The sequence below is a fragment of the Ranitomeya imitator genome, chromosome 2 (genome assembly GCF_032444005.1).
Source record: "Ranitomeya imitator isolate aRanImi1 chromosome 2, aRanImi1.pri, whole genome shotgun sequence".
Taxonomy (NCBI): domain Eukaryota; kingdom Metazoa; phylum Chordata; class Amphibia; order Anura; family Dendrobatidae; genus Ranitomeya; species Ranitomeya imitator.
Window position 1 is genome coordinate 691,792,591 of NC_091283.1, and position 27,636 is coordinate 691,820,226.

General features: G+C 44.3%; 1 protein-coding gene across 1 annotated transcript; it reads right to left on the reverse strand.

Moving 5' to 3' along the window:
• Positions 1 to 12,023: 12,023 nt before the first annotated feature.
• LOC138666797 (zinc finger protein ZFP2-like) lies at positions 12,024 to 27,301 on the reverse strand. The gene is made up of 4 exons (XM_069754970.1): positions 27,160 to 27,301; positions 13,314 to 13,534; positions 12,701 to 13,248; positions 12,024 to 12,603 (listed from the first exon to the last, which is right to left on the reverse strand). The coding sequence occupies exons 1-4, from the start codon at positions 27,299 to 27,301 to the stop codon at positions 12,024 to 12,026; spliced, it is 1,491 nt and encodes a 496-aa protein (XP_069611071.1).
• Positions 27,302 to 27,636: the final 335 nt, after the last annotated feature.

Genomic DNA, 27,636 nt, shown 5'->3' on the forward strand with positions numbered 1-27,636 from the left:
GCCAGCATGCAGCCAGTGGGTAAGGAAAGGGTGAATCAAACACCCGAAAACCCCGCCCCTATGGCTGAAAATTGTTCCTTCCAAATTCAGGTGACAGAGTCCCTTTAAAAACGGAAAAAAAAATTCCAAGTGCATTGAAATTGCAAAACTGTTTTTTTTTTTTATTATTTACCATATTCACCAAATGGTAAAACTAATTTGCCAATTTAGTTCTCTAGATCAGTTTGAGAATGCAGATATAAAAAATGTATAGTTTTCTTTTTTTTTCATTTAAGTGAAGAAACTTTAGAAATTTGTAAAACAAAAAAAAATTACATTTTCCGAGACCCGTATCATTTTCATTTTTCAAAATATGGGGTTGTGTGAGTGCTTATTTTTTGCGCCCTGACATTTTTATTGAAAGCATTTTGGATGTGGCAGGCTCACTTAGCTGCTCCTTGAGGTAGACACAGGAACAAGAGGGTTAGTGTCTCTGGGTGGTTTATTGTATCATAAACCACAAAATGGCAACAGAAGAAATAGCCTTCTGGCTCAAAAGAAAACAAAAAGTTCATAAACAGTCCTGCCCAGAACTCCTGGGCCAACATACAGGTCCTTCTCAAAAAATTAGCATATAGTGTTAAATTTCATTATTTACCATAATGTAATGATTACAATTAAACTTTCATATATTATAGATTCATTATCCACCAACTGAAATTTGTCAGGTCTTTTATTGTTTTAATACTGATGATTTTGGCATACAACTCCTGATAACCCAAAAAACCTGTCTCAATAAATTAGCATATCAAGAAAAGGTTCTCTAAACGACCTATTACCCTAATCTTCTGAATCAACTAATTAACTCTAAACACATGCAAAAGATACCTGAGGCTTTTATAAACTCCCTGCCTGGTTCATTACTCAAAACCCCCATCATGGGTAAGACTAGCGACCTGACAGATGTCAAGAAGGCCATCATTGACACCCTCAAGCAAGAGGGTAAGACCCAGAAAGAAATTTCTCAACAAATAGGCTGTTCCCAGAGTGCTGTATCAAGGCACCTCAATGGTAAGTCTGTTGGAAGGAAACAATGTGGCAGAAAACGCTGTACAACGAGAAGAGGAGACCGGACCCTGAGGAAGATTGTGGAGAAGGACAGATTCCAGACCTTGGGGAACCTGAGGAAGCAGTGGACTGAGTCTGGTGTGGAAACATCCAGAGCCACCGTGCACAGGCATGTGCAGGAAATGGGCTACAGGTGCCGCATTCCCCAGGTAAAGCCACTTTTGAGCTACAGAGAAGCAGCACTGGACTGTTGCTAAGTGGTCCCAAGTACTTTTTTCTGATGAAAGCAAATTTTGCATGTCATTCGGAAATCAAGGTGCCAGAGTCTGGAGGAAGACTGGGGAGAAGGAAATGCCAAAATGCCTGAAGTCCAGTGTCAAGTACCCACAGTCAGTGATGGTGTGGGGTGCCATGTCAGCTGCTGGTGTTGGTCCACTGTGTTTCATCAAGGGCAGGGTCAATGCAGCTAGCTATCAGGAGATTTTGGAGCACTTCATGCTTCCATCGGCTGAAATGCTTTATGGAGATGAAGATTTCATTTTTCAGCACGACCTGGCACCTGCTCACAGTGCCAAAACCACTGGTAAATGGTTTACTGACCATGGTATTACTGTGCTCAATTGGCCTGCCAACTCTCCTGACCTGAACCCCATAGAGAATCTGTGGGATATTGTGAAGAGAAAGTTGAGAGACGCAAGACCCAACACTCTGGATGAGCTTAAGGCCGCTATTGAAGCATCCTGGGCCTCCATAACATCTCAGCAGTGTCACAGGCTGATTGCCTCCATGCCACGCCGCATTGAAGCAGTCATTTCTGCCAAAGGATTCCCGACCAAGTATTGAGTGCATAACTGAACATTATTATTTGTTGGTTTTTTTGTTTGTTATTAAAAAACACTTTTATTTGATTGGATGGGTGAAATATGCTAATTTATTGAGACAGGTTTTTTGGGTTATCAGGAGTTGTATGCCAAAATCATCAGTATTAAAACAATAAAAGACCTGACAAATTTCAGTTGGTGGATAATGAATCTATAATATATGAAAGTTTAATTGTAATCATTACATTATGGTAAATAATGAAATTTAACACTATATGCTAATTTTTTGAGAAGGACCTGTATATGGTGGCTCTCTCAGGAGCATCAGCCTAAGGATTGCTTGCCTCTACACAACACAGAAAAAAATGGCTGGACATTTATTTCCTCAGCCACACCCTTGAGGAGATATGGTAAGTAGGCGTCCCGCCCAACTCTTACCTACTCACCTAAAAATCCACCCATAACATGGCCGCTTAACTCCTTCAACACATACCATGCTGAATGGAAACTTCTAGATAATGGATGAAAGCAGTCTCCGTGACACATATCTTCCCTCACATATCGTGCCAGTGACCCTGTCACATGGGGTAGATTTAATATTTTGATCTCCTCTCATTGCATTTTATGGCAATGTTGCAGAGGCCAAAAAACCCTGTAAATTTTGCGTTTTGATTTTTTTCTTGTTAGGTTGTTTACCGATTGGATTGATTGATTTTATATTTTCGTAGATCTTACTTTTACTAATGCAACAATCCCAAATGTTTATTTTCTAAATTGTTTGCTTTTTAATGGTACAAAAGAGGGTAACTTATTTTTTATTGTCATATTTTTTTAAAAAAATTTTTTTCACTTTTTACTGTATTCAATAGTCCTTGTAGAGGACTTGAAGCTGTGATTGTCTGATAGCTTGTGCTATCTATAGCAGGGCATGAGCACCGCTATGTATACCAGTGCATGAGCACTGCTATGTATACCAGCTTCCACAGGATTGTAATGACAGGTACAGGGTTATCAGCAGACCCTCAGATGTCACGATAACCTATCAGCACCCCCCCGAGATCATGACACGGGCATGCCGATGAGAGTGTGGAACGATGTGCTCCACTGCTAATCCCTCTGTCAGAAATTGACAGCAGGAGTTAACAGGTAAATGGCAACTTTTAGAGCTCTGTTCCACCCACAGCTGTTCGAGGCACATGTGTGCTTATTAAATCAGCCATCATGTACGGGGGAAGACGTGAGCCTGCATTAAAGGCAGGGACATGACATATGACTTAAGTTTACATCATATGTCTTGAAGGAGTTAATTCACCAGGTTTTGCCAATATAAACTAAAGCCACCACCTTTTAACTATTACCGCAGTCTATCAACCTATACATAAGCCGTTTAAAAAGATAAACTTAGCGTGATGTTGGGATCGCACAAACACCTATGTAATTCTAGATACAATGAGCTGCAGTAGCGGACACAGATAGAAAAGGGTCACTGTGCAAAGAATCATATATGGGTCATTTGCAGTACAATAGCTCTGTTTACTAGAGAAGTTGCTTGCAGATTTAGAGGTGGTAATTGTGCTCCTTACCTTTTGGGCCCCTGTACGGCCGATCATGATACCCCAATGATATATTGCACCTGCTGAGCTGTTAGTAACAGCACAATCCTGTAGGGCAGGGGTCCCCAACTCCAGGCCTCGAGGGCCGCCAACAGTGCAGGTTTTCAGGATTTCTTTAGTATTGCATCGGTGGTAATGTGATCATCTGCACAGGTGATGATTCCAACCCCTGTGCAATACTAAGGAAATCCTGAAAACCTGCACTGTTGGCGGCCCTCGAGGCCTGGAGTTGGGGACCACTGCTGTAGGGTGTGCAGCATTCATTGATGTAATAACCTTATAATTATGTCTTGGACGTGGAACATCAGCATCCTAAACAGAAATCGAATAGTTGACAACCATAGGGGTACTCAACATCAGACTCTATATAGAAATATCTTCACCAAAGATCTGACACAGTAAACAGATACGATTACAGCAGGGGCGTAACGATCGCGGTCGCTGCTGTGACCAGATCTGGTGGGTTAGGGGCCCACCGACGCCAGCCTCTACTTCAGCTGGATATGCGTTCGAGTTAAAGTGTATTGCATCGTAAAGACCAATAACGTCTGTGTGCCGTAATACATGCTGCCGGCCAGAGGCCAGCAGCTGATGTCAGCACGCATGTGACCAGGGGAGCATGGCAGTGACGTCATGAGCTCCTGTCGCACGCTGAAGTCAGCTGCCAGTTCCAAAAGTGGATGCTGCATGGCGTGAAAGTGCTGGGAAGGTGAGTAGGAGCATTTGTTTTTTTTTTGTTTTTTTTACTGTGCATTGAACAGTCGGGCCATGTACCAGGATGGGGGCCGTATACCATGATGAGGCCCAGGATGGGGATATATATCAGGATGGGGGCCATATACCAAGATGAGGCCCAGGATGGGGACATGACATATAAGGATGAGGCCATATACCAGGAATGAGGGCCATGTACCAGGATGGGGCCCAGGATGTGTGCCATATAGCAGGATGAGGGCTATATAGCAGGATGGGGACATGTGCCAGGATGGAGTCATATACCAGGATAGGGCGCAGGATGAGGGCCATATAAGATGATACACATATACCAGTATGGGACTCAGGATGAGGGACATATAACAGGATAGGACCATATACAGCCCGGCCATATACCTCCGGGTACTCTGGTTTCCTCCCACACTCCAAAGACTTACTGATAGGGAATTTAGATTGTGAGCCCAATTGGGGACAGCAATGACAATGTCTATAAAGCGCTACGGAATAAGATAGCGTCATATAAGCAAAGCATAATAAATAAGAGGATGGAGACATATACCTGGATGGGGCACAGGATGAGGGCTATATTCCAGGATGAGGACCATATACCAGGATGAGGGCCATAAACCAGGATGGGGTCAAAAATAAGTGCCATATACCAGGGTGGTAAACATATAAGATGGGGTCCAGAATAAGGTTCATATACCAGGATGAGGGCCATATACCAGGAAGGGGAAATATACCAAGATGCGGCCCAGGATGAGAGCCATATACCAGGATGGGCCATATACAAGGATGAGAGCTATATACCAGGATGAGAACATATTCCAGGATGAGGGCCATATACCAGGATGGGGCTAAGGATGAGGGCCATATACTAGGATGGGGCTCAGGATGAGGGTCATATACGAAAATAAGGACATATACCAGGATGAGGACATATACCAACATGGGGTTTAGGATGGGGACCATATACCAGGGTGAGGGCATATACCAAGATGAGGGACATATACGTCTTCAGAGGTGCACTGTACCTATCCGGAAGCCATCTTCTGAATTTCAGGCAATGCGAAGTGTTGTGAGTTCTGTTTTTGGGCTCCCTCTGGTGGTTACTGATGGTACTGGGTGACTTGTCTTTCCTGGGTTTCTGGGTTCCACCTGTTCCATCAGCATATGGGAGTTTCCTATTTAACCTGGCTTTGCTGGCATTTCCTCGCCGGTTATCAATGTATCCAGTGTGTCTTGTTACCTCTGCTCCCTGCTCCTAGAACCTTCTGGACAAGCTAAGTTTGAATTTTCCTGTTTTGTGTTTTGCTTAATTTGGTTTTTAGTCCAGCCTGCAGATATGTGATTCTCTGCTGCTGGTTGCTCTAGTGGGCTGAAATTGCTTTTCATGTACCATGAGTTGGCACATGAGTTCAAGTAATTTCAGGATGGTTTTTTGAAGGGTTTTTCGCTGACCGCGCAGTTCACTTTTGTATCCTCTGCTATCTAGCTTTAGCGGGCCTCATTTTGCTGAAACTGTTTTCATACTACGTATGTGCTTTCCTCTCATTTCACCGTCATTATATGTGGGGGGCTGCTATTTGCTGTGGGGTATTTCTCTGGAGGCAAGAGAGGTCTGTGTTTCTTCTGATAGGGGAAGTTAGATCTTCGGCTGGAGCGAGACGTCTAGGATCATCGTAGGCACGTTCCCCGGCTACTTTTATTTGTGTGTTAGGTTCAGGGTCGCGGTCAGCTCAGGTTCCATCGCCCTAGAGCTTGTTTGTATCTGTGCTTGTCCTTTTTGTGATCCCCTGCCATTGGGATCATGACAGTATAACCGGCCCACAAAGTGTTAATTGTATTGGCTGAAGTAGGAGGATAAGTAGTCTGAGGAAGTTTTTTTTTTTTTTTTTCCCCTCAGAGTTTGCTGCCTAGCCTTATTGCAGCCTGGCTACATCCTCCTCCTCTTAATCTTTGAATGGCTCTGATCTCAGCTGTTTATCATGGACGTCCAGAGTTTGGCTTCCAGCCTGAATAATCTTGCCACTAAGGTTCAAAATATACAGGATTTTGTTGTACATGCTCTTATGTCTGAACATAGAATTCCTGTCCCAGAGTTTTTTTCTGGAGATAGATCTCGTTTTCTGAATTTTAGGAACAATTGCAAGTTGTTTCTTTCTTTGAAATCTCGCTCCTCTGGAGACCCTGCTCAGCAAGTCAAGATAATTATATCTTTCCTGCGGGGTGACCCTCAGGATTGGGCATTTGCATTGGCACCAGGGGACCCTGCGTTGCTTAATGCAGATGCGTTTTTTCTGGCATTGGGTTTCCTCTATGAGGAACCTAACCAAGAGATTCAGGCTGAAAAAGCTTTGTTGGCCCTCTCTCAGGGGCAAGATGAAGCAGAAATTTATTGTCAAAAATTTCGGAAGTGGTCGGTACTTACTCAGTGGAATGAGTGCGCTCTGGCTGCAAAGTTTAGAGATGGCCTTTCTGAGGCCATTAAAGATGTTATGGTGGGGTTCCCTGTGCCTGCTGGTCTGAATGAGTCTATGACTATGGCTGTTCAGATTGATCGGCGTTTACGGGAGCGCAAACCTGTGCATCATTTGGCGGTGTCGTCTGAACCGTCACCTGAGATAATGCAATGTGATAGAATTCAGTCCAGAAGTGAACGGCAAAAGTATAGGCGGAAAAAAGGGTTGTGCTTTTATTGTGGTGATTCAGCTCATGTTATATCAGCATGCTCTAAACGCACAAAAAAGGTTGATAAGTCTGTTGCCATTAGTACTTTACAGTCTAAGTTCATTCTGTCTGTGACTCTGATTTGTTCATTATCATCCATTTCCGTCGATGCCTATGTGGATTCAGGCGCTGCCCTGAGTCTTATGGATTGGTCATTTGCCAATCGCTGTGGGTTTAGTCTGGAGCCTCTGGAAGTCCCTATTCCTTTGAAGGGAATTGACTCTACACCTTTGGCTATGAATAAACCTCAGTACTGGACACAAGTGACCATGTGTATGACTCCCGTTCATCAGGAGGTGATTCGCTTCCTGGTACTGTATAATTTGCATGATGTTCTAGTACTTGGTCTGCCATGGTTACAAACTCATAATCCAGTCCTTGACTGGAAATCAGTGTCTGTGTTAAGCTGGGGTTGTCAGGGGGTTCATGATGATGCACCTCCGATTTCTATCACTTCATCTGCTCCTTCTGAGATTCCTGTGTTTTTGTCTGACTATCGGGATGTTTTTGAGGAGCCTAAGCTCAGTTCGCTTCCTCCTCACAGGGATTGCGATTGTGCTATAAATTTAATTCCGGGCAGTAAATTTCCTAAAGGTCGTTTGTTCAATCTGTCAGTGCCAGGGCATACTGCTATGCGGGATTATGTTAAGGAGTCCTTGGAAAAGGGACATATCCGTCCATCTTTGTCCCCTTTGGGAGCAGGTTTTTTTTTCGTGGCCAAGAAAGATGGTTCCTTGAGGCCTTGTATAGATTATCGTCTTTTGAATAAGATTACCGTAAAATATCAGTATCCTTTGCCATTGTTGACTGATTTGTTTGCTCGCATTAAGGGGGCTAAATGGTTCACTAAGATTGATCTTCGGGGTGCGTATAATCTTATACGAATAAAGCAAGGTGATGAGTGGAAAACCGCATTTAATACGCCTGAGGGCCATTTTGAGTATTTGGTAATGCCTTTTGGACTTTCTAATGCTCCTTCAGTCTTCCAGTCCTTTATGCACGATATTTTCCGTGAATATCTGGATAAATTTATGATTGTGTATTTGGATGATATTTTGGTTTTTTCTGATGACTGGGAGTCTCATGTTCAGCAGGTCAGGAAGGTGTTTCAGGTCCTGCGGGCCAATTCCTTGTTTGTAAAAGGCTCAAAGTGTCTCTTTGGAGTCCAGAAGATTTCTTTCTTGGGGTATATTTTTTCCCCTTCTACTATTGAGATGGATCCCGTCAAGGTTCAGGCTATTTGTGACTGGACGCAGCCTACATCTCTTAAGAGTCTACAGAAGTTCTTGGGCTTTGCTAATTTCTATCGTCGTTTTATAACTAATTTTTCTAGTGTTGTTAAGCCTTTGACGGATTTGACTAAGAAGGGTGCTGATATTGCTAATTGGTCTCCTGCGGCTGTGGAGGCCTTTCAGGAACTTAAGCGCCGGTTTTCTTCTGCTCCTGTGTTGCGTCAGCCAGATGTTTCGCTCCCTTTTCAGGTTGAGGTTGATGCTTCCGAGATTGGTTTTGTCACAGAGAAGCTCCGATGGCTCAGTGATGAAGCCATGCGCGTTTTTTTCTAGAAAGTTTTCGCCGGCTGAGCGGAATTATGATGTTGGTAATCGGGAACTTTTGGCCATGAAGTGGGCATTTGAGGAGTGGCATCATTGGCTAGAGGGTGCTAGACATCGTGTGGTGGTCTTGACTGATCACAAAAATTTGATTTACCTTGAGTCTGCCAGGCGTCTGAATCCTAGACAGGCTCGTTGGTCACTGTTTTTCTCTCGTTTCAATTTTGTGGTTTCATATCTGCCAGGTTCAAAGAATGTGAAGGCGGATGCTCTTTCTAGGAGTTTTGTGCCTGACTCCCTTGGAAATTCTGAGCCCTCTGGTATCCTTAGGGATGGGGTGATTTTGTCTGCTGTCTCCCCAGACTTGCGACGTGCTTTGCAGGAGTTTCAGGTGGCTAAACCTGATCGTTGTCCGCCTGAGAGACTGTTTGTTCCGGATAATTGGACCAGTAGAGTCATCTCCGAGGTCCATTCTTCTGCGTTGGCAGGTCATCCTGGAATATTTGGTACTAGAGACTTGGTGGCCAGGTCTTTTTGGTGGCCTTCCTTGTCGAGGGATGTGCGTTCTTTTGTGCAGTCTTGTGAGGTTTGTGCTCGGGCTAAGCCTTGCTGTTCTCGGGCCAGTGGATTGTTGTCACCTTTGCCTATCCCGAAGAGGCCTTGGACGCACATTTCCATGGACTTTATTTCGGATCTCCCTGTCTCTCAAAAAATGTCCGTCATCTGGGTTGTGTGTGATCGCTTTTCTAAAATGGTTCATCTGGTACCCTTGCCTAAGTTGCCTTCCTCCTCTGAGTTGGTCCCTCTGTTTTTTCAGAATGTGGTTCGTTTGCATGGGATTCCTGAGAACATCGTTTCTGACAGGGGATCCCAGTTTGTGTCTAGATTTTGGCGGACTTTCTGTGCTAAGATGGGCATTGATTTGTCCTTTTCGTCTGCATTCCATCCTCAGACGAATGGCCAGACTGAACGAACTAATCAGACCTTGGAAACTTATTTAAGGTGTTTTGTTTCTGCTGATCAGGATGACTGGGTTACCTTTTTGCCGCTGGCCGAGTTTGCGCTTAATAATCGGGCTAGTTCTGCTACCTTGGTTTCTCCTTTCTTTTGTAATTCGGGGTTTCATCCTCGTTTTTCCTCTGGTCAGGTGGAACCTTTTGATTGTCCTGGAGTGGACATGGTGGTGGATAGGTTGCATCGGATTTGGAGTCATGTGGTGGACAATTTGAAGTTGTCCCAGGAGAAGGCTCAGCAGTTTGCTAATCGCCGTCGCCGCGTGGGTCCTCGACTTCTTGTTGGTGACTTGGTGTGGTTGTCTTCTCGTTTTGTTCCTATGAAGGTCTCTTCTCCTAAGTTCAAGCCTCGGTTCATCGGTCCCTATAGGATCTTGGAAATTCTTAACCCTGTGTCGTTTCGTTTGGATCTCCCGGCATCGTTTGCTATTCATAATGTGTTTCATCGGTCGTTGTTGCGGAAGTATGAGGTACCTGTTGTTCCTTCTCTTGAGCCTCCTGCTCCAGTGCTGGTGGAGGGAGAATTGGAGTATGTTGTGGAGAAGATCTTGGATTCTCGTGTTTCCAGACGGAAACTCCAGTATTTGGTCAAGTGGAAGGGTTATGGTCAGGAGGATAATTCTTGGGTGGTTGCCTCGGATGTTCATGCTGATGATTTGGTTTGCGCTTTTCATAGGGCTCATCCTGGTCGCCCTGGTGGTTCTCGTGAGGGTTCGGTGACCCCTCCTCAAGGGGGGGTACTGTTGTGAGTTCTGTTTTTGGGCTCCCTCTGGTGGTTACTGATGGTACTGGGTGACTTGTCTTTCCTGGGTTTCTGGGTTCCACCTGTTCCATCAGCATATGGGAGTTTCCTATTTAACCTGGCTTTGCTGGCATTTCCTCGCCGGTTATCAATGTATCCAGTGTGTCTTGTTACCTCTGCTCCCTGCTCCTAGAACCTTCTGGACAAGCTAAGTTTGGATTTTCCTGTTTTGTGTTTTGCTTAATTTGGTTTTTAGTCCAGCCTGCAGATATGTGATTCTCTGCTGCTGGTTGCTCTAGTGGGCTGAAATTGCTTTTCATGTACCATGAGTTGGCACATGAGTTCAAGTAATTTCAGGATGGTTTTTTGAAGGGTTTTTCGCTGACCGCGCAGTTCACTTTTGTATCCTCTGCTATCTAGCTTTAGCGGGCCTCATTTTGCTGAAACTGTTTTCATACTACGTATGTGCTTTCCTCTCATTTCACCGTCATTATATGTGGGGGGCTGCTATTTGCTGTGGGGTATTTCTCTGGAGGCAAGAGAGGTCTGTGTTTCTTCTGATAGGGGAAGTTAGATCTTCGGCTGGAGCGAGACGTCTAGGATCATCGTAGGCACGTTCCCCGGCTACTTTTATTTGTGTGTTAGGTTCAGGGTCGCGGTCAGCTCAGGTTCCATCGCCCTAGAGCTTGTTTGTATCTGTGCTTGTCCTTTTTGTGATCCCCTGCCATTGGGATCATGACAGCGAAGTGAGCCTCAGAAGCTGGCTGTACAATTCTCCAGCTCAAGAGGCGCACTGCGCATGACCAGCAGCCATCGTCTGAACTTCTGGTCATGTGTAGTGCACCTCTGAAGACGGGAAGGATAAACTCGGCATCAGAGATGCAACAATGCTGCCAAAATGAGTGGCACACATGCGTGAGATTTGCTGGTGATGTTGAAAGCTCCTGCAAATGTTTTTATCAGATGGAAAGAAGGCTGACTAGTCTGGGGAAACTAACGCCCCATCAATTAGTCAAAGTCCTAATTAGCACAGAAAAAGATAAAATTATAAATGCTTTTTTAAAACAATTTTTTACCTAAAAACTTTATACAAGGCTGGATAGGCAGGGAATTTACTGATACATAAGTGAATGGTGCTGGTTTGGAAGGAATGGGGAACCTGACAGGTTGCCTTTAAGGCTCCATTAGAAAGAAGTGGGTCTTATCAAATTTTTTTGAAAATTGGTGGGAGAAGAAGCTAACCCTTTTCAATATCCCAGTGTGAAACCTTGATGGATAGATGAAGGCATCAGTATTGACAGCAGCCACGCTATGGGGTTAGGTCGGGAAAAGTTCTAAACATAAGCAGTTTTGAAGGTCCCAAATGCATGGCGATAGGAAATTAGCAGTGAGTGCTATAGAAAGCTATAGGGAATTAGCCATGACTAAAGCAAAGTTTGAGATGGCATGTCTGGAGCTGTGCTCCACAGTAATACAGTGCAAGAATGGGGCTTCCTCTGCTTTTATTGCTGCCAGGATGAACTTGAAAAGAATGTTTCTTGTGAACTTGTGCATTAACTATAGCTAGAGAGGTCAGAACCAGGAATTCCTTAGAAACATGGTGAAATATGGCATAGTGCATGGAGTTGTACAGCGGCCTAGGTTTTGTCTGAAGGATCAGCTCTCTGCTATTTATTTTGTTGAGGGTTATAATACAGACACTGGAGAAAAAATATTTGTTATGAGCAAGCCTGAGATTACAAAAATCATGATTTTAACTTAATATATTTTATTTTTATTAAACATTGGATCTAAGGAAAAACATTTGCTACAGTCACACTGCTAAAATGGAAGCGCTTCTTATGTTGAGTAAGCGATGATCTATGATTATAACACTTACCACAATCTGAACATAAAAATGGCTTCTTTCCTGTATGGATTACCCTATGTTTATTCAGATCATCATTAAGCGTAAAACATTTTCCACATTCTGGACATAAATATGGCTTCTCCCCTGTGTGAGTTCTATGATGCTTAATGAGATCAGAATTATGCTTAAAACATTTTCCACATTCTGAACAAGATAACGGCTTCTCTCCAGTGTGAGTTTTAAGATGTTTAACTCTGTCAAATTTCTTGCTAAACCATTTCCCATATTCAGAACATGAAAATGGCTTCTCCCCTGTATGGATCACCCGATGTTTAAGAAGATCTGACTTCTGACTAAAACATTTCTTGCATTCTAAACAAGAATACGGCTTCTCTCCTGTGTGAGTTCGCTGATGTTCAACAAGACTTGATATTCTTGTGAAGCTTTTCTCACATTCTGAACATGAAAATGGCTTCTCCCCAGTGTGAGTTCTCAAATGTTTAACCTTATAAGATTTCTTGCTAAACCATTTTCCACATTCATTACATGAAAATGGCTTCTCCCCTGTATGGATTACCTGATGGTTAAGAAGATCTGACTTCTGACTAAAACATTTACCACATTCCACATTCTGAACAAGAATATAGCTTCTCTCCGGTGTGAGTTCTCTGATGTTGAACAAGACTTGTTTTTCTTGTAAAGCTTTTCCCACAGTCTGAACATGAGAATGGCTTCTCCCCAGTGTGAGTTCGCAGATGTTTCATACTATCAGCTTTCTTGCTAAACCATTTGTCACATTCCAAACATGAATAGGGTTTCTCTCCTGTATGGATTACACGATGGTGAACAGCAGCAGACCGCAGGCGAAAGCAGACCGGACATGAAAATGGTTTTTCCCCTGTGTGAGTTCTCAGATGTTCAACAAGACACGATTTCCTTGCAAAACATTTACCACATTCAGAACATAAATGTGGCTTCTCTCCTGTGTGCATTTTTTGATGAATAAAGAGATCTGATTTCTGGCGAAAACTTTTCTCACATTCTGAACAAGGAAATGGCCTTTCATCTTTGTGAATTAATTCATGTTTAGAAAGGTTAAATTTCTTCCTAAAGCCTTTCCCACATTCAGAACATGAAAATGGCTTCTCATCTCTGTGAATTCTTTCCTGGATTGATAGAATTGTTTTATTTTTAAAATGTTTACCACTTTCAGAATGTGGAAATATTTTACCCTCTGCATCTTCTGCTTAACAATCTGGGATTGAACAGGTAAAAGATCATTGCGATTAGTTAAATCAGTAGATAGATCATCGGCGGGGAAAAATGATGGTATAGTTGTTATAAGAAGTGTTCTTGAATTTTCTTGATTATCCTTTTTGAAATTATTGCAATTTACTTTGTTGTCTGGAGAAGAAAGGGGATTTTCTACATATTTTTCTGTGCAGTCAGCTGCTGGAAATATAAACAGACTTTATTTTAACTTCTGTTGAACATATTAAAGCTGAAATGTTATAATAACATTCCTACATGACGATTTTACACAATCAGTAAAACATGATTCACAATACAATTTTGAACACTTCAGAAGTTCTCTATTTGTAACTTTAGGCCACGTTCACATGTTCAGTATTTGGTCAGTATTTTACCTCAGTATTTCTAAGCTAAAATCAGGAGTGGGAGAAAAATACAGAAATGGTGACACATTTCTATTATAGTTTTCCTTCTGGTTTTGGCTTACAAATACTGAGGTAAGGCTCTTGTTTATTCTAATTTAATTTCTGCATATGCAGAGGGCTTACTTATATTGTGGAAGAAATGTCTTTATTATTGTCACATATTTTTTCTTACAGGAATTTTTTTACCTGTTTAACCTTGATTTCCCCACAATGCAGAAGAATAGTGCATTTTGTTGAAAAATTACTTGTTACATTTTTCTCCTGAGGACTTACATCTGGATTAATGTCCTCTTTTAATGGTAAGATGTTTTTCCGTATCTCCTTTCACAAAAGTTTCCTCAATAGGAAGTGAACTCTCTGGATTAGGAGGACTCCGATTGTCTTATAGTGTTGCATACAGATTCCTTGGTTGTCAAACTTCATAGTAGGGTTGAGTGACTTTTGTTTTTATAGGATCGGGTCGGATTTCACGAAACCCGACTTTTTCAAAAGTCAGGTCGAGTGAAATCGGCCGATCCTATAGAAAAGTCGGGGTCGGGGTCGGCCGAAACACGAAACCCAATGCAGTGCATTGGGTTTCTAATGGTTCCCAGGGTCTGAAGGAGAGGAAACTCTCCTTGAGGCCCTGGGATCCATATTTAAGTGTAAAATAAAGAATAAAAATAAAAAATATTGCTATACTCACCCTCGGACGCGCCCTGGTTGTAACCGAGAGCCTTCCTTCCTAAGAATCAGCGCTTGAAGGACCTTTCGATGACATCGCGGCTTGTGATTGGTCGCGTGAGCGGTCACATGGGCGTCACGCGACCAATCACAAGCCGCGACGTCATCGAAATGTCCTTCAAGCGCTGATTCTTAGGAAGAAAGGCTGCGGGTTAGAACCAGGGCGCGTTCGAGGGTGAGTATATTCCTAAAAGGTATATACTCACCCTCGGACACGCCCTGGTTCTAACCCGCAGCCTTCCTTCCTAAGAATCAGCGCTTGAGGGACCTTTCGATGACGTCGCGGCTTGTGATTGGTCGCGTGACGCCCATGTGACCGCTCACGCGACCAATCACAAGCCACGACATCATCGAAAGGTCCTTCAGGCGCTGATTCTTAGGAAGGAAGGCTCTCGGTTACAACCAGGGCGCGTCCGAGGGTGAGTATAGCAATATTTTTTATTTTTATTCTTTATTTTACACTTAAATCTGAATTCCGATACCGATTCCCAATATCTTAAACATATCGGGAATCGATATAGGAATTCCAATTCCAGATTCAGAAGATCGCCGACCTCATGGCCGACCCCACACAGGGGTCGGGTCGGGTTTCATGAAACCCGACTTTGCCAAAAGTCGGCGACTTCTGAATCTGGCCGACCCATTTCGCTCAACCCTACTTCATAGCACTAATGCAGCATTCTAGTGTCAGTTGGGTATTGTGGTCTGAGACAACATTTTGAATAGAATCTGTTTATATGAAGAATACTAGTTTATATACCTTTTTTTGGTCGCTGATCACCCGCTGTCATCGCTGGATCGGCGTGTGTGACGCCGATCCAGCGATGTGTTCACTTGTAACCAGGGTAAATATCGGGTTACTAAGTGCAGGGCCACGCTTAGTAACCCGATATTTACCCTGGTTACCGTTGTAAAAGTTAAAAAAAAAAACAGTACATACTCACATTCCGATGTCTGTCACGTCCCCCGCCGTCAGCTTCCCTGCACTGACTGTCAGTGCCGGCCGTAAAACAGAGCACAGCGGTGACGTCACCGCTGTGCTCTGCTTTACGGCTGACGCTGACAGTCAGTGCAGGAAGCTGACGGCGGGAGACGTGACAGACATCGGAATGTGAGTATGTACTGTTTTTTTTTTACTTTTACAATGGTAACCAGGATAAATATCGGGTTACTAAGCGCGGCCCTGCACTTAGTAACCCGATGTTTACCCTGGTTACCCGGGTGCTGCAGGGGGACTTCGGCATCTTTGAAGACAGTTTCAACGATGCCGAAGTCGTTCCCCTGATCGTTGGTCGCTGGAGAGAGCTGTCTGTGTGACAGCTCCCCAGCGACCACACAACAACTTACCAACGATCACGGCCAGGTCGTATCGCTGGTCGTGATCGTTGGTAAGTCGTTTAGTGTAAAGTGTAACAGTACCTTTAGCAGTCTTAACAGACCTGGGAAAAGGCACCTTACAAGGAAGGAAATAAAAATCACCCTAAATTAGTCCATAAAAATTACTCCCACATTTTTATGTCTCTTAACAGATGGAAAAAAGCAGAACTATTTACAATAATAAGAAATTCAATTCCCTTTAAATTTATTGATGAAGGAAGATTCCATATTTTAACTTGCAATCTCAATATATATATATATATATATATATATATATATACAGTAGAGACCAAAAGTTTGGACACACCTTCTCATTTAAAGATTCTTCTGTGTTTTCAGGACTATGAAAATTGTACATTCACACTGAAGGCATCAAAACTATGAATTAACACATGTGGAATTATATACTTAACAAAAAAGTGTGAAAACAACTAAAATTATGTCCTATATTCTAAGTTCTTCAAAGTAGCCACCTTTTGCTTTGATTACTGCTTTGCATACTCTTGGCATTCTCTTGATCAGCTTCAAGAGGTAGTCACCAGGAATGGTCTTCCAACAATCTTGAAGGAGTTCCCAGAGATGCTTAGCACTTGTTGGCCCTTTTGCCTTCACTCTGCGATCCAGCTCACCCCAAACCATCTCGATTGGGTTGAGGTCTGGTGACTGTGGAGGCCAGGTCATCTGGCATAGCACCCATCACTCTCCTTCTTGGTCGAATAGCCCTTACACAGCCTGGACGTGTGTTTGGGGTCATTGTCCTGTTGAAAAATAAATGATGGTCCAACTAAATGCAGACCGGATGGAATAGCATGCTGCTGCAAGATGCTGTGGTAGCCATGCTGGCTCAGTATGCCTCCAATTTTGTCACCAGCAAAGAACCCCCACACCATCACACCTCCTTCATGCTTCACGATGGGAACCAGGCATGTAGAGTTCATCCGTTCACCTTTTCTGCGTCGCACAAAGGCACGGTGGTTGGAAGCAAAGATCTCAAATTTGGACTCATCAGACCAAAGCACAGATTTCCACTGGTCTAATGTCCATTCCTTGTGTTCTTTAGCCCAAACAAGTCTCTTCTGCTTGTTGCCTGTCCTTAGCAGTGGTTTCCTAGCAGCTATTTTACCATGAAGGCCTGCTGCACAAAGTCTCCTCTTAACAGTTGTGGTAGAGATGTGTCTGCTGCTAGAACTCTGTGTGGCATTGACCTGGTCTCTAATCTGAGCTTCTGTTAACCTGCGATTTCTGAGGCTGGTGACTCGGATAAACTTATCCTCAGAAGCAAAGGTGACTCTTGGTCTTCCTTTCCTGGGGCGGTCCTCATGTGAGCCAGTTTCTTTGTAGCGCTTGATGGTTTTTGCCAATGCACTTGGGGACACTTTCAAAGTTTTCCCATTTTTTTGGACTGACTGACCTTCATTTCTTAAAGTAATGATGGCCACTCATATTTCCTTACTTAGCTGCTTTTTTCTTGCCGTAATACAAATTCTAACAGTCTATTCAGTAGGACTATCAGCTGTGTATCCACCTGACTTCTGCTCAATATAACTGATGGTCCCAACCCCATTTATAAGGCAAGAAATCCCACTTATTAAACCGGACAGGGCACACCTGTGAAGTGAAAACCATTCCCGGTGACTACCTCTTGAAGCTCATCAAGAGAATGCCAAGAGAGTGCAAAGCAGTTATCAAAGCAAAAGGTGGCTACTTTGAAGAACCTAGAATATAAGACATAATTTCAGTTGTTTCACACTTTTTTGTTAAGTATATAATTCCACATGTGTTAATTCATAGTGTTGATGCCTTCAGTGTGAATGTACAATTTTCATAGTCATTAAAATACAGAAAAATCGAGAAGGTGTGTCCAAACTTTTGGTCTGTAGTGTATATATATACACACATGCACACGCGCACACACACACACACACACTGGGCCATTTATATGGCTACACCTAAATAAAATGGGAATGGTTGGTGATATCAACTTCCTGTTTGTGGCACATTAGTATATGGGAGGGGGAAAACTTTTCAAAATGGGCGGTGACCATGGCGGCTGTTACAGAACCCCCCAGCATCAAGAATGTTATGCAGTATATATTATGTATAATAGGTTCCATGTGAAATGCATCAGTCCACAGGCTGCGCCCCTGGGCAGAGAGGACAAGATATCCCCCTTCTGTCCTATCGAGAGGTGCCCCAAGAATCCACGGGGTTCTCCCCATTCGAACTGGAATACGGGAGACGGGTAAGGGGACCCCTAGACTTAGTGCTAGAACACTGGGAAGGGGAGGGCATCATAGAAGGGGTACCTATTGTACCCTATGTGCTGGAATTCCGGGACCGCCTACAGGAGCTGACCCAGGCTGTACGTGGGAACATGCAGGTGGCCCAGCGGCGCCAGCGCGTATGGTACGATCGGAGGGCCAGAGAGCGCACCTTGGAAATAGGGCAGAAGGTCCTGGTGTTAGAGCCCACTAGGCAGAACAAGTTCCAAGCTGCATGGCAGGGGCCCTACCAGGTAGTGGGGAAAATAGCCGACACCACCTATAATGTCGCCGATTGTGACGACCCCAGGGTTATCCGCATGTTCCACGTGAATATGCTGAAGCCCTATTGGGAGTGCCCGAAGAGGTAGTGGTCATCTGTGCACCTGAAGCAGAGGATTTAGCCGGACTTCCCTTGCCTGATGTCTTAGGGGAGAGGACTCAGTCTAATACATGGGACCAGGTACACTGGGGTGAAGACTTAGGTCCCCGGGAGAGACAGCAGGCGGAGGAGTTGTTGAGACAGCGACAGAGGATGTTTTCGGGGAAACCCGGGTACACTCACCTGGCACAAACAAGGTTGAGACCCAGGATCAGACCCCCCTGCGACAACCCCCCTTCCGCGTCCCTGAGTCTGTACAAGAAGGGAGATACGACAAGAGATACAAGAGATGTTGCGTTTAGGGGTCATTGAAGAGTCAGATAGTCCCTGGGCATCCCCCGTAGTGTTAGTGCCCAAGAAGGATGGGAGTACACGGTTTTGTGTAGACTATCGTAAGCTCAATGAGAAAACAGTGACGGATGCGTATCCCAGGCCGCGTGTGGATGACTTGTTAGACCGGCTGGCAGAGGCAAAGTATTTGACCACCATCGATCTATGCAAAGGCTACTGGCAGATTCCCCTTAGTCCTGATGCTATTCCCAAGTCGGTATTTGTCACCCCGTTTGGCTTATTCCAGTTTCGAGTTATGCCATTCGGGATGAAGACTGCCCCGGCGACCTTCCAGAGGCTGGCTGACCGGCTTCTGGATGGTCTCCAGGACTATGCGTGTGCCTACCTGGATGACATCGCCATCTACAGCGCGACATGGGAAGAGCATCTAAGTCACCTAGAGACAGTATTAGACAGGATCCACAAGGCCGGAATCACCCTGAACCCAAACAAGTGTCACGTGGGCAAAGCAGAGGTTCAGTATTTAGGGCATTGGGTGGGAAGTGGGAAACAGAGACCAGAACCAGCCAAGATTGAGGCCATAGCCAAATGGCCCACCCCACGCACTAAAACCCAGGTCATGGCGTTTCTAGGGACAGCGGGGTATTACAGGAAATTCGTTCCCAATTACAGCAGCGTGGCTAAGCCCCTCACTGATCTGACCCGTAAGAACCAACCCCGCCAGGTAACCTGGACCCCAGAGTGTGAGGAAGCCTTCTGCACCCAATCCAACTAAACGTTTCCTTGTTCACACAGACGCTTCTATGTTTGGATTGGGGGCAGTACTAAGCCAAGTCGGGCCGGACGGCCAAGAACACCCGGTAGCTTACCTGAGTCGGAAACTACTGCCCCGTTAAGTGAGCTTTGCGGCCATTGAGAAAGAGTGCCTGGCAATAGTATGGGCACTCAAAAAGTTACAACCATATTTGTATGGACGACAGTTTTCCCTCCTAACGGACCATAATCTCCTAGTCTGGCTGAATCGGGTCTCCGGAGACAACGCCAGATTACTGCGGTGGAGTTTAGCGCTACAACCTCTGGACTTCACCATCCACTACAGACCCGGCAAACAAAATGGTAACGCCGATGGACTAAGTCGACAAACAGAACTTGTACCAACCCCATAAACTTTGGTCATCCCCAAACCGATCCGTTAAGGATCAGACTGTGTATGCCGATCGCATCGCTGAAAAGGGGAGCCGTGTTACAGAACCCCCCAGCACCAAGAATGTTATGCAGTATATATTATGTATAATAGGTTCCATGTGAAATGCATCAGTCCACAGGCTGCGCCCCTGGACAGAGAGGACAAGATATCCCCCTTCTGTCCTCCCCCACCTTTGTAATTCCCCCAGTAAATATCAGCAGGCTCCGGCCCCCTGCGGCTATTGTAATGTATGTCTGGCTTGCTTTTTCTATTGGCCTACTCTGTGTATCTGTGTTATATATTCTGTGTGCTGTAAATAAAGTCCGTTCTTTGAGACTGGAAATACGTGGGGTAGCAGTCAGCTTTTATATGCTCTCACGTAACCAAGGAATTTCAGCCAGCGTCCTTCATTCAGAATCCAGCAAAAGCAGAGTGGACCTCCTGAAACACGGGGTGGTACTGAAAGAGGTACCCCAGCTTGGTAGACCCCGCTACAGCGGCCATTTTGAAGTTGTCCATTTTGGATCCAACCTTATTTTTTCCAATGGGAAGAGGGTCATGTGATACATTAAACTTATTGAGAATTTCACAAGAAAAACAATCGTGTGCTTGGTTTTAACGTAACTTTATTTTTTCTTGAATTATTTACAAGTTTATGACCACTTATAAAATGTGTTCAAAGTACTGCCTATTGTGTTGGATTGTCAATGCAACCCTCTTCTCCCACTCTTGACACACTGATTGCAACAACGCAGAAGAAATGCTATCTCAGTCTTCCAGTATACGTTGTTTCAGATGCTGCACATCTCGTATCTTCACAGCATAGACAATTGCCTTCAGTTCGCTGAGCGGCGTTGGAAAAAAAACACACCTGCCAGACAACTTCACCGCTTTCAAACAAGCTACACTTGCCTTCAAACTAGCCCTCACTTCTGCTAAACAGACCTATTTCAGTAACCTTGTATGTTCACTATCCTACAACCCAAAACAACTGTTCAGCACATTTAACTCTCTCCTCCGCCCACCACTGCCACCTCCAATTCCCCTAATCTCTTCTGAGGACTTTGCCACGTACTTCAAAAACAAGATTGACCAAACAAGGCAAACCTTTACTGTTCCACCACTCCAACAACTCCATATACCAGATCTCTGCCGTTCCCCAATAACTTCCCTCTCCAACATCACTGAAGGAGAACTTACTCGCCTCCTGTCCAAATCACACCTCACCACCTGTGCACTTGACCCCATCTCTTCCCACCTGCTCCCCAACCTCACTAACACGCTTATTCCAGCCCTAACCCATCTCTTCAACCTATCACTATCTTCTGGTACTTTTTCCCCACATGCCACCATCACACCCATTCTCAAAAAAGCTAACCTTGACCCAACTGCTATGCCCAGCTATTGCCCCATATCACTGCTCCCGTTTGCTTCTAAACTCCTTGAGCAGCATGTCAATGGCCAACTTTCCTCCCACCTCTCATCTAACTCTCTCCTTGACAACCTCCAATCTGGCTTCCGCCCCCACCACTCCACCGAAACTGCTCTGACCAAAATTACTAATGACTTACTCACAGCCAAAGCTAACAGACAGTTCTCCATCATCCTCCTTCTCGACCTGTCCTCTGCTTTCAACACAGTTGACCACTTCCTACTGCTACAGATTCTTTCTTCCCTCGGCATCAAAGGCCTTGCCCTGTCCTGGATTGCTTCATACCTTTCTGACCGCACATTTAGCATTTCCCACTCTCACACTACCTCCTCACCCCGCCCGCTCTCTGTTGGAGTCCCTCAAGGCTCTGTCCTAGGGCCTCTACTTTTTTCCATCTACAGTCATGGCCAAAAGTTTTGAGAATGAGACAAATATTAATTTTTCCAAAGTCTACTGCTTCATTTTTTCTAATGGCAATTTGCATATACTACTGAATGTCAGAGTGATCAGCTTAACAGCAATTACTGTACTTGCCAAGTCAATATTTGCCCAGAAAATGAACTTTAACCCCCAAAACACATTTCAACATCATTCCAGTCCTGCCTTAAAAGGAGCAGCTAACATTGTTTTAGTGATTGATCCATTAACACAAGTGTGGGTGTTGATGAGGACAGGGCTGGCGATCAATCAGTCATGATTAAGTAAGAATGACATCACTGGACACTTTAAAAGGAGGCTGGTGCTTGGTATCATTGTTTCTCTTCAGTTAACCATGGTTATCTCTAAAGAAACACGCGCAGCCATCATTGCACTGCACAAAAATAGCCTAACAGGGAAGAGTATCGCAGCTACAAAGATTGCACCTCAGTCAACAATCTGTCGCATCATCAAGAACTTCAAGGAGAGAGCTTCCATTGTTGTCAAAAAGGCTCCAGGGCGCCCAAGAAAGACCAGCAAGCGAGGACCGTATCTTAAAACTGTTTCAGCTGCGGGATCAGACTACCAGCAGTGCCGAGCTTGCTCAGGAATGGCAGCAGGCTGGTGTGAGTGCTTCTGCACGCACTGTTAGGCGGAGACTCTTTGAGCAAGGCCTGGTTTCAAAGAGGGCAGCAAAGGAGCCACTTCTCTCCAGAAAAAACATCAGGGACCGACTGATATTCTGCAAAAGGTACAGGGAGTGGACTGCTGAGGACTGGGGCAAAGTCATTTTCTCTGATGAATCCCCTTTTCGATTGTTTGGGACATTTGGAAAACAGCTTATTCGGAGAAGAAGAGGTGAGCGCTACCACCGGTCTTGTCTCATGCCAACTGTAAAGCATCCTGAAACCATTAATGTGTGGGGTTGCTTCTCAGCCAAGGGAATCGGCTCACTCACAGTCTTGCCTAAAAACACAGCCATGAATAAAGAATGGTACCAGAATGTCCTCCAAGAGCAACTTCTCTCAACCGTCCAAGAGCAGTTTGGCGCCCAACAATGCCTTTTCCAGCATGATGGAGCACCTTACTATAAAGCAAAGGTGATAACTAAATGGCTCATGGAACAAAACATAGAGATTTTGGGTCCATGGCCTGGAAACTCCCCAGATCTTAATCCCATTGAGAACTTGTGGTCAATCATCAAGAGACGGGTGGACAAACAAAAACCAACAAATTCTGGCAAAATGCAAGCATTGATTATGCAAGAATGGACTGCTATCAGTCAGGATTTGGTCCAGAAGTTGATTGAGAGCATGCCAGGGAGAATTGCAGAGGTCTTGAAGAAGAATGGTCAACACTGCAAATATTGACTTGCTGCATTAACTCATTCTAACTGCCAATATAACCTATTGGTACTCATTATATGATTGCAATTATATTTCTGTACTAGCTGAAGAGCCCGGCGTTGCCTGGGCATAGTAAATATCTGTGGTTAGTTATAGCACCTCACTTCTCTTATTTTCCCATCACGCCTCTCATTTTCCCAATCACATCTTTCATTTTCCCCCTCACATCTCTCATTTTCTACCTCACACCTCTCATTTTCTCCCTCACTCCTCTCATTCTCCCCTAACACTTGTCATTTCAACCTCACATCTGTCATTTTCTGATCACTCCACTATTTTTCCTCACTTCTCTCATTTTGCACTCACACCTTTTCATTTTCACCTCACACCTCTCATTTTCACCTCATCACCTCAGTATATACATGTTTGTCATCTCCCTTATATATAGTATACATCTGTATGTCATCTCCTGTATATAGTATATACCTGTATGTCATCTCCCCTGTATATAGTATATACCTGCTGTGTGTCATCTCCCCTATATATAGTATATACCTGAATGTCATCTCCTTCTATATATAGTATATACCTGTATGTCATCTCCTCCTGTATATAGTATATACCTGTGTGTCATCTCCCCTGTATATAGTATATATCTGAGTGTCATCTCCTCCTGCATATAGTATATACCTGCATGTCATCTTCTATATATAGCATATACCTGTATGTCATCTCCTCCTGTATATAGTATATACCTGTGTGTCATCTCCCCTGTATACAGTATATATCTGAGTGTCATCTCCTCCTGCATATAGTATATACCTGCATGTCATCTTCTATATATAGCATATACCTGTATGTCATCTCCTCCTGTATATAGTATATACCTGTATGTCATCTCCTCCTCTATATAGTATATACCTGTGTGTCATCTCTCCTGTATATAGTATATATCTGTGTGTCATCTCCCCTGTATATAGTATATACCTGTGTGTCATCTCCTCCTGTATTAGACCTCGTTCACACGTTATTTGCTCAGTATTTTTACCTCAGTATTTGTAAGCTAAATTGGCAGCCTGATAAATCCCCAGCCAACAGGAAGCCCTCCCCTTGGCAGTATATATTAGCTCACACATACACATAATAGACAGGTCATGTGACTGACAGCTGCCGTATTTCCTATATGGTGCAATTGTTGTAGTTTGTCTGCTTATTAATCAGATTTTTATTTTTGAAGGATAATACCAGACTTGTGTGTGTTTTAGGGCGAGTTTCGTTTGTCAAGTTGTGTGTGTTGAGTTGCGTGTGGCGACATGCATGTAGCGACTTTTGTGAGATGAGTTTTGTGTAGCAACATGCATGTAGCAACTTTTTGTGTGTCGAGTTACATGTGACAGGTTAGTGTAGCAAGTTGTGTGCAGCAAGTTTTGCGCATGGCGAGTTTTGCGCGTTGCGAGTATTATGTGTGGTGCCTTTTGAGTATGTGCAAGTTTTGTGTGAGGCAACTTTTGCATGTGTTGCAACTTTTGTGCATGTGGCAATTTTTCCGCATGTGCAAGTTTTGCGTGTGGCGAGTTTTTCATGAGGAGAATTTTGCACTTGTGGCGAGTTTTGCAAGAGCCTAGTTTTTGCATGTGGCGAGTTCTGCGCGTGGCGAGTTTTGAGTGGCGACTTTTGTGTTTTGACTTTTATGTGGCGAGGTTGGTGTATTTGTGGTGAAATGTGTGCTGAGGGTAATATGTGTTCAAGCACGTGGTAGTGTGTGGCGCATTTTGTGTGTGTTCATATCCCCGTGTGTGGTGAGTATCCCATGTCGAGGCCCCACCTTAGCAACTGTACGGTATATACTCTTTGGCGCCATCGCTCTCATTCTTTAAGTCCCCCTTGTTCACATCTGGCAGCTGTCAATTTGCCTCCTACACTTTTCCTTTCATTTTTTCCCATTATGTAGATAGGGGCAAAATTGTTTGGTGAATTGGAAAGCGCGGGGTTAAAATTTCACCTCACAACATAGCCTATGACGCTCTCGGGGTCCAGACGTGTGACTGTGCAAAATTTTGTTGCTGTAGCTGTGACGCTTCCAGCATTTTTCCTTTCACTTTTTCCCCATTATGTAGATATGGGCAAAATTGTTTGGTGAATTGGAACGCGCGGGGTTAAAATTTCACCTCACAACGAAGCCTATGACGCTCTCAGGGTCCCGACGTGTGACTGTGCAAAATTTTGTTTCTGTAGCTGCGACGCCTCCAACACATTTCCTTTCACTTTTTTCCCCATTATGTAGATAGGGGCAAAATTGTTTGGTGAATTGAAAAGCGCGGGGTTAATATTTCACCTCACAACATAGCCTATGACGCTCTCGGGGTCCAGACGTGTGACTGTGCAAAATTTTGTTGCTGTAGCTGCGAAGCTTCCAACACTTTTCCTTTCACTTTTTTCCCCATTATGTAGATAGGGGCAAAATTGTTTGGTGAATTGGAACGCGCGGGGTTAAAATTTCGCCTCACAATATAGCCTATGACGCTTTCGGGGTCCAGACGTGTGACTGTGCAAAATTTTGTGGCTGTAGCGACTCCTCCAACACTTTTCCTTTCACTTTTTCCCCATTATGTAGATAGGGGCAAAATTGTTTGGTGAATTGGAACGCGCGGGGTTAAAATTTCACCTCACAACGTAGCCTATGACGCTCTCAGGGTCCAGACGTGTGACTGTGCGAAGTTTTGTTTCTGTAGCTGCGACGCCTCCAACACTTTTCCTTTCACTTTTTTCCCCATTATGTAGATAGGGGCAAAATTGTTTGGTGAATTGGAAAGCGCGGGGTTAATATTTCACCTCACAACGTAGCCTATGACGCTCTCAGGGTCCAGATGTGTGACTGTGCAAAATTTTGTTGCTGTAGCTGCGACGCTTCCAACACTTTTCCTTTCACTTTTTTCCCCATTATGTAGATAGGGGCAAAATTGTTTGGTGAATTGGAACGCGCGGGGTTAAAATTTCGCCTCACAATATAGCCTATGACGCTCTCGGGGTCCAGACGTGTGACTGTGCAAAATTTTGTTGCTGTAGCTGCGACGCTTCCAACATTTTTCCTTTCACTTTTTCCCCATTATGTAGATAGGGGCAAAATTGTTTGGTGAATTGGAATGCGCGGGGTTAAAATTTCACCTCACAACGAAGCCTATGACGCTCTCAGGGTCCAGATGTGTGACTGTGCAAAATTTTGTTTCTGTAGCTGCGACGCCTCCAACACTTTTCCTTTCACTTTTTTCCCCATTATGTAGATAGGGGCAAAATTGTTTGGTGAATTGGAAAGCGCGGGGTTAATATTTCACCTCACAACCTAGCCTATGACGCTCTCAGGGTCCAGACGTGTGACTGTGCAAAATTTTGTTGCTGTAGCTGCGACGCTTCCAACACTTTTCCTTTCACTTTTTTCCCCATTATGTAGATAGGGGCAAAATTGTTTGGTGAATTGGAACGCGCGGGGTTAAAATTTCGCCTCACAATATAGCCTATGACGCTCTCGGGGTCCAGACGTGTGACTGTGCAAAATTTTGTGGCTGTAGCTGCGACGGTGCAGATGCCAATCCCGGACATACACACATACACACACACACACACACATTCAGCTTTATATAGTAGATGTGATATAAACATCAGACAAACACTAATAAAAACCAGAGGGCAGCAGATCATGTGAAAATATAATTTTGGTGTCATTCTCAAAACTTCTGGCCATGACTGTATACCCTTGGCTTAGGACAACTCATAAAGTCCCATGGCTTCCAGTACCACCTATATGCGGACGACACTCAGATCTACCTCTCTGGCTCAGATGTCACCTTTCTTCTGTCCAGAATCCCGGAGTGTCTGTCAGACATATCCTCCTTCTTCAACTCTCGCTTCCTAAAACTAAATGTAGACAAAACTGAACTCATCATCTTTCCCCCTTCTCGTGTATCCCCCCTACCTGATCTATCTCTTACAGTAAATGACATCATGCTCTTTCCCGCACCTGAAATCCGCTGCCTCGGGGTAACTCTCGATTCTGCCACGTCCTTCAAACCGCATGTCCAAACTCTTGCCACCTCCGGTCGCCTCCAACTCAAAAATATTGCCAGAATCCATCCCTTCCTCAGCCAACAATCTAATAAAACTCTTGTGCTTGCCCTCATCATCTCCCGCCTCGATTACTGCAACACCCTCCTCTGTGGCCTCCCAGCTAATTCCCTTGCACCACTCCAGTCTGTCCTCAACTCTGCTGCTCGGCTAATCCACCTCTCTCCTCGCTACTCCCCTGCTTCACCCCTCTGCAAATCCCTCCACTGGCTCCCACTTCCCCAACGAATCCAGTTCAAGCTACTAACACTGATCTACAAAGCCACCCGCATCCTGTCCCCTCCTTATATCTCTGAACTAATCTCCTACTATCTTCCCTCACGTAATCTTCGATCCTTCCAAAA

Coding starts and splice junctions, on each gene's coding strand:
- LOC138666797 (XM_069754970.1), bottom strand. CDS start 27,301: ATGGATTCTGGCAATATTTTTGAGTTGGAGGCGACCGGAGGTGGCAAG. Junction 13,249..13,313: donor TTAAGCAGAAGATGCAGAGG/GTAAAATATTTC, acceptor CTATCAATCCAG/GAAAGAATTCACAGAGATGA. Junction 12,604..12,700: donor TGTTCAGAATGTGGAATGTG/GTAAATGTTTTA, acceptor AAAATGGTTTAG/CAAGAAATCTTATAAGGTTA.